Source organism: Pristiophorus japonicus, chromosome 33, assembly GCF_044704955.1.
Source record: "Pristiophorus japonicus isolate sPriJap1 chromosome 33, sPriJap1.hap1, whole genome shotgun sequence".
Classification (NCBI taxonomy): Eukaryota; Metazoa; Chordata; class Chondrichthyes; family Pristiophoridae; genus Pristiophorus; species Pristiophorus japonicus.
Window position 1 is genome coordinate 1,745,727 of NC_092009.1, and position 8,011 is coordinate 1,753,737.

The following is an 8,011-nucleotide window of genomic DNA, read 5'->3' on the forward strand; positions in this document are numbered from 1 at the left end:
CTTCCCCCAGTGTAAGCACCCTCCCCTCCCCCAGTGTCTGCACCCACCCTTCCCCAGTTTCTGCACCCACCCCTCCCCAAGTGTCTGTACCCACCCCTCCCCTAGTGTCAGCACCCTCCCCTCCCCCAGAATGAGTAACCTACAGGATTAGGGACAGAAGAGCGGGCTGTTTGGGATTAAGCACAGCCGCTGTGTCAAAGAGCCAGCAGATAAAATGGGCCTTCGGCTGCAACGTGGTGGTATTTGGGGAGATCTGTCCTCTGTGGCATTTGAATTCAAAATGGATCGAATTACACTTTGGAAATCCTTGGGCGATTCCAGTTACACATTCCAGATGAACTACAGGGTGTATCTTCTCCTCCAAGGCGACCAATTAGCAACAGATCATGTGATAATGGCGAGCCAATCAGAGAAACGGCTGCCTTTTTCAGTTCGTACAAATAAATGCATCAGTCAGAAAAAGGCTCCTGCCAAGAAGACCAAGGCCTCCCAAAAGATCAACGCTGTAACGTTAAACGCCAAAACCTAAGAAAAAGCCAAAAGCCCCAAAAAGAAGTAAAATAAAAGATCGCAACTTGTAAACACCAGAACCAAAACGCTCTTTTCAGAGCCAGCAAATCCTCTCAGGAAAGAGCGGTGACCGCAATTAAATGTCACCTGTCCCACGGCCGGGCCCCTTCTCCACAGAAATCAGTTCACAAATAAAGAGACGAGGATGTCTGGCAGAGTCAGTGTGAGAAGGTGCAGCGGATCTCGGGCCTGATCTACGAGGGGACCCGCGGGGTGCTGAAGGTTTTCCTGGAAAATGTGATCAGGGAACCTGTCACCTACAGCGAGCCCGCCGAGGGCAAGGCAGTCACTCTCCGGGGTGTGCTGTACACTCTGAAACTCTCTATGGATTCGGCGGCTGAACAACTCGACGCTTTCGTGCAGAACACAACAGCCACCCACCGCCTCACAGAGAGAGCAGTGACCTGGGACCGGGGATAGAGTGTGGATTCACGTTGTGTTGGGTTTTGGTATTTTAGTACAAAGTTGCACTGGGTGTGGAGTAGAGAGCGCCTACTTTATGCTCTGAATAACTATATGGCCTTGCTAGACTTAGAGAGGATAATAGGTGCTCTAGGTTTTAATGATGGTGGCAGGATGCATAGGGAGTACAGAGGGAGGGTGGACCATTTGGTGGGTTTATGATTATTAAAGGTGTTGATGTGGTGGATACAATTTGCTCGGATTGTGGAGTAGAGAACATGCAGGCATAAACTTAAGAGCCAGTTGATGCGGTGAAGGGTCCCGAGGATTCTGTGCGAGGAAGGGTTAGACGGCAGAGTGGCCCCTTCTCTCTCTATTGATAAAATGTTCAATGTTTTTGTTAAATCGGTCAGTCCTGCAGTGAAATTAACAGATTTGTGAAAATGATGCTCAATCCCAGTTCAGCCAATCAGTGGCCAGTACCTTCCACCGCTTAGTTCCCTCATATTTGATTGGATTGAAGCTGGAAGGGCGCTCGGCGCCAGCCAATCACTGCTGGGGGCGGTCCCTCACAGGTTAAAATGACAGGGTTTCATCCAGGTTTGAATGTGATTGGGATGCCCAATATACCGATAACTCCCGCCAATGTGGGCGGAAACTCTCAGTGGGAGATCTGATAGTGAACTGATCCCACTGCACATATCTAAATTCGGTATCTCACCTTTAACACAGCTCTTAATGTGGGGACAGGTGGGATACTCTTTGTAATATTTTGATTTAACCATAGCTGTAATTCTAGTTCCCTCCTGTATGCAAATTCAACGGCGAAAATCTGCATGGACCACTGTGATCATGGATTTATATCCTTCAGCCTATTGAATTACTTCCCCAATAATGGACGGTGAGCCCATTAACAGTACATTCCCTTTATACTCGGCTCTTAACATCCGTTCATATTCGGCTCTCCCAACAACGTGCACAATGACGGGCGGTCTCACGTTCATGTCCTGTCGGTTGTGTTTCCCTGAAGCCAGTCCCTCTCTATATTGATTCACTGATCTGAAGATCCGCTGCAGTGTTTGGCGATCGAGATTTCTACATTTTCATCATGTTCCTAATTGAGAATATCTGTGGCTAATTTCTGATCAAGAAATTCTCGGCGTAATTACGGAGATATAATATGTTAAATTAAATCTGGGATAATTGAGATGCATAGAACAGCAAGCAGCCCTTTCACAGATATTGTTAGTGAGTTTGAAAAGAGCGTTTGGGTTATTAGATTAAATCCTGTCCGCTATACTTGCTCTTGGACACACTGGTGGTTTCCTTGGGCAGCAGCACAGCCTGGATATTGGGCAGCAACGCGCCCTGAGCGATGGTCACCATTCCCAGCAGCTTGTTGAGCTCCTGGTCGTTGCGGATAGCCAGCTGCAGGTGGCTGGGGATGATGCGGATATTCTTGTTGTCGAGGGCTGCGTGGCCGACCAGCTCCAGGATTTCAGCCGGTCAGATACTCGAGCACAGCAGCCATGTAGACCGGGGCTCCGGCACCCACACGCTCAGCGTAGTTCCCCGTCCGCAGGAGCCTGTGAACACGGCCCACAGGGAACTGCAGTCCGGCCCGGGAGGGGCGAGACTTGGCCTTGGCCCGAGCTTTACCGCCGGTTGTGCCTCTACCAAATATTTGCACAATCTACAAGTTCAGAGAAAGAATGAGAAATTCCTCCAACATCTGCCTTTCTTGTACCGTATATCAGCAAGCCGAGACCATTAGATGGAGCAGCGTGCAGCAGGGTACCATTGCAGGGAGCAGCGCTTGCTGCTGCAGGAGGGCTGCTGTGAAGCCTGGTCGCTGATTGCAGTGCGGGCAGGTACAGCTGGAGGGACAAAGGAGCGGCCAGAGATTGTAGAGACTTGTGATCGGTACCCGGGAGAGACGTGAGCTCAGGGCCCAGAAGAGCCGAAGGCCCAGGGACAGCACGGGCCAGCCCACAGTGAGATATGTGTGCACTAGGTCCGTGCAGCAGAGCTGGTCTCCAGGTCGTATTGGGTAATGCTTGCCGCAGGACCAAAACCTAGTTCTGTCAAGCCTGTGTGGTGGCTGGTGTACAACGGCAACCACATGTTAAATTAATCCCCGCACAGGCATCTTCCACCCTTCAATATGTAGTTCGTAATCTGGTATATTAGGTCCTTCATTAAAACACCTGGGAACTTTTCCGATGACCAATTACTATCTCCAACCGTCAGAACATAAGAATTAGGAACAGGAGTAGGCCATCTAGCCCCTCGAGCCTGCTCCGCCATTTAACAAGATCATGGCTGATCTGACCGTGAACACAGCTCCACTTACCCGCCCGCTGCCCGTAACCCTTAATATACTGATTGGTTAAAAATCTATCGGTCAGTGACTTGAATACATTCAATGAGTTAGCCTCAACTGCTTCCTTGGGCAGAGAATTCCACAGATTGACAACTCTCTGGGAGAAGAAATTCCTTCTCAACTCGGTTTTAAATTGGCTCCCCCGTATTTTGAGCCTGTGCTCCCTAGTTCAAGTCTCCCCGACCAGTGGATACAACCTCTCTGCCTCTATCTTGTCTATCCCTTTCATTATTTTAAATGTTTCTATAAGATCACCCCTCATCCTTCTGAACTCCAACGAGTAAAGACCCAGTCTACTTAATCTATCATCATAAGGTAACCCCCTCATCTCCGGAATCAGCCTCGTGAATCGTCTGTGTACCCCCTCCAAAGCTAGTCTATCCTTCCTTAAGTAAGGTGACCAAAACTGCACGCAGTACTCCAGGTGCGGCCTCATCAATATCCTATATAGTGGCAGAAGGACCTCTCTGCTTTTATACGCCAATCCCCCCCAAATGAAGGCCAACATGCCATTCGCCTTCCTGATTACCTGCTGCACGTACAAACTAACTTTTTGGGATTCATGTACAAGGATCACCAGGTCCCTCTGCACCGCAGCATGTTATAATTTCTCCCCATTCAAATAATATTCCTTTTTACTGTTTTTTCCCCAAGGTGGATGACCTCACACTTTCCGACATTGTATTCCATCTGCCAAACCTTATCACATTCGTTTAACCTATCTAAATCTCTTTGCAGCCTCTCTGAGTCCTCTACACAACCCGCTTTCCCATTAATCTTTGTGTCATCTGCAAATTTTGTTGCACTATACTCTGTCCCCTCTTCCAGGTCATCTATGTATACTGTAAACAGTTGTGGTCCCAGCACTGATCCCTATGGCACACCACTAACCACTGATTTCCAACCCGAAAAGGACCCATTTATCCCGAATCTCTGCTTTCTGTTCGCCAGCCAATTCTCTATCCATGCTCATAGATTTCCTATGACTCTGCGTACCGTTATCTTCTGCAGTAACCTTTTGTGTGGCACCTTATCGAAAGTCTTTTGGAAATCTAAATACACCACATCCATCGGTACACCTCTATCCACCATGCTCCTTATATCCTCAAAGAATTCCAGTAAATTAGTTAAACATGATTTCCCCTTCATGAATCCATGCTGCGTCTGCTTGATTGCACTATTCCTATCTAGATGTCCCGCTATTTCTTCCTGAATGATAGTTTCAAGCATTTCCCCACTACAAGCTAACGTATTTTTAATTTCAAAAAACCCACCAAGAAATGCGGATTAATAAAGTCAAGGTTTGTCAAAGATTTCGCAACACGTTTTAATTCCTTTTGTCTTATTCCATACTTCCCTTGCAAGTTCCTGACTGTTACAATCAAGATTAAATTATATTTCAAACTATCTGTAATGGGCGGGAATCAATCCCCACTGATTCTGTAATGGAACACCTTCCAGCTCAATCTTTGTAAATGTGGGCTTTTATAGATTATCGATCGATCCCCCAGAAAGGCAGGAGTGAGACCAGAACGGGGAGTCCTTCTGTGAAAAGAGAAGAGGGACAGAGTGTTCAAACTGTCCCGGTTCTGGCCTCTGTAAAAACTCTCATTCTGGGTTGTTACACTGCGGGGAGTGTCGGGTTAATAAATAGTTTGACCCCTAATAAGAATTTTTTTAATTTAAAGGAGGCATGAGAGAAAACGAGATGGCTAAAGTCTTGGGTCTCACCCCAAAAACAAGCTCTTAATTCATCGGCAGGGAGTGTAAATGAACGGGTCTGAGAGCAAAGGGAAAGCGCGACCAGGGACCCTGTTTGAGTTTGGTGGGAAATTCAACAGCGATGCTAAGGTTCATCCGGAGAGTGAAGCTGCTGATCTGATAATTCCAAGCTGCAGCTTTAACATCAACGGTTGTCCTGCACACGTGCTCGGGAAATAATTACTGTAAATTGATTTTAAAGGTTTGTCCAGCTTAGTAAGGTTGTGGTGGCTCATGTTTAGCGGTTTGATCTCCCAGGACAGCGTGCAGTTTTACTTGGAGCTGGTGTACTTGGTCACCACCTTTGTCCCTTCCGACACGGCGTGCTTGGCCAGCTCCCCGGGCAGCAGCAGGCGCACGGCGGTCTGGATCACCCGGGAGCTGATGTTGCGGCGCTTGTTGTAATGGACCAGGCGGGAAGCCTCCCCCACGATGTGCTCCAAAATATCGTTCACAACCGAGTTCATGATGTCCATGGCCTTGGAGGAGATGCCGGTGTCGGGGTCAACCTGCTTCATCACTTTGTGGATGTAGATAGTGTAACTTTCCTTCCTCGATTTTACCCGCTTCTTGCCGCCATTCAGTGGCGCTTTGGTGATCGTTTTCTTGGCGCCTTTCTTGGCAGTAACTCTTTTCCCCGCCGGTGGGTGTTTATCAGCTGTCGCCATTTGGGCAGGGCACCCAGAGAGCGTGCTCACCGTCACCATCTTGGTTAGGGCGGGTCTCACAGCGCATGCGCGGCCTTTTGTGCAGGGACAAAGTGTGGGCGGGGCTTCAGGGTGCGCGAAATTATGATTGATCAGGGTCCCTGAAAGGAAGCCTTGTAGTTCTCATTGTTATTTGGTGACCCTGGGCCCGGACTCATCCTATTGAGCCAGCTCAGGCTCACTCTTTTGGGCCAGCCCGGTCTCACCCTATTGGACCAGCTCATCCTATTGGGCCAGCTCAGTCTCGCCCTATCGGGCCAGCCCAAGCTCACACCAACAGGCCAGTCCAGGCTCACCCGATTGTCCCAGTCCGGTCACACCCTGTGGGCCAGCCTAGGCTCACGCTATCGGGCCAGCACAGGGCTCACCCTATCGGGCAAACACAGTCTCACCCTATCGAGCCAGCGCAGGCTCACCCTATTGGGCTGGCACAGGCTCACCCTATTGGGCCGGCATGAAAGGCTCAGTGACCAGCAGAGAAAATCAGCATCCGATTGATTTTATTCTCACTCTGCGCACAGCGGGTGCAGGTTTGAACCCAAACATCTTAGCTGGAAATGATGAACATCGTCTGCCTTTGAATGTGAAAGGAGCAATGTTTGTCTTTCTGTCTGTGAGAAAATATTTCAAACATCAGTGTGACTGGAAACACACACACACAATCGAGTGAGAGTTTTCCAGTGCACTGACTGTGGAAAGAGCCAGCCTGAAAAAACATCGCACCATTCACAGCGGGGAGAAACTGCACGTGTTCTATGTGTGGAGCAAACTTCAACTGAGCATCCAACCTGGGACACAAAAGGACACCTGCATCATGGAGAAACCATGGGAATGTGGAGACTGTTAATCAGTTTCGAGTCCGATCTCGAAAGGCATCGTCGCCGTCACACCGGGGAGATGCCGTTCACCTGCTCTCTGTGTGGGCAGGGTTCACTCAGTCATCCAACCTGCTGAAACTCCAGCGAGTTCACACTGGGGAATTGTGGGGAGGGATTCACTCAGTCATCTGAATTGCGAGTTCTCAAGTGACTGCAGGGGTTGTGTTCTAATGTTATTACTGCTGTTAATCGCATCCTGACTGACTAGTGTTAATTCTGTCAATTGGGATTTGTTTCTGCTGATGTTAATAAATCCTAAAAGTGGGCAAGAGTTTAATATTTTAACAGTGTGTCGATATTGGTATCTCCATGATATTTGATATCCTGTCACTGACTGCTTCATGTTGCCCCTTTTCTCCTTTCTAGCTCTAGATTGTTTCAGTTCTCATGTCTTTGATTATTCTAAGGGACAAGTCCCAGTTTCCCATACCGTCCAGAGTGCCACTCTTAGCTATACCTACCCTGGACATCAAGGCAAACAGGCCCGAGATCACTAAACAAAAAACAACAAACAGTCTGTTACTAACTTTCAGCTACAGGACGTAGCGTGTACCCCACAGGATCTCTCTAATATTCGATGCGTGAATAGAGCATCAAGCCTGCAAAGCTGGTTTCAATTTGAATTTGATTCCACTGACTAAATGCAATGAAAAAAAATATGTGCAGATAAACGGATCATATGAAACAATTGGCAAAGATTTACAGTCAACAAGATGAATAAGTAAAAACATCACGGCCCAATAACACAGCTCTATACTCACAGGTGATAGTCTGATATCTAAGTCCTCGAATGTCAGTTCATGAAATGAGAGAGTGAATCTCTTTCCACACTCAGCTGGTAAATGGTCTCTCCCTGATACGTTTCCTCCCAACGCGCATCTGCATCCATTCCCACTGTCCCCACATTTACAGTGTTCAGTCAGCTGGGAACACGAGTCTCACAGGCTAGACGATTGGTTAAAGGTGCATCCACACATAGAACATGTGTCCTGTTGCTCCCCGCTGTGATTAGTGTTTTCCAAAGGCTGATGATAAGGTGATCCTGATGAATCCGGTGAACCTCTTTAATCTTGACGCGCTGTTTGGTTTCAGTTTCCCAGCTGCAGACCCTCACCTTCTAATACCCTGCAAATGGAGGTTACAAAAGTTGTACTTTAAGTACAGGATAGAAGTTCAGAACCGACAATTCTAGATTCTATAGAACATTCTTCCCCTCCTAAGCTGTAAATCCCATATTCTCGACATTCTCCCTCCATCCTTACAGTCTAAAATCAATATTAATTTAATCGTCTGTGAGTTATTTTCTCCAG

The 8,011-nt window shown here is 47.9% G+C and overlaps 1 protein-coding gene across 1 annotated transcript; it reads right to left on the minus strand.

The window, feature by feature from the left end:
• Positions 1-5,388: 5,388 nt before the first annotated feature.
• Positions 5,389-5,784, minus strand: LOC139240658 (histone H2B 1.2-like). Its single transcript, XM_070869223.1, has one exon. The coding sequence runs from the start codon at positions 5,782-5,784 to the stop codon at positions 5,389-5,391; it is 396 nt and encodes a 131-aa protein (XP_070725324.1).
• Positions 5,785-8,011: the final 2,227 nt, after the last annotated feature.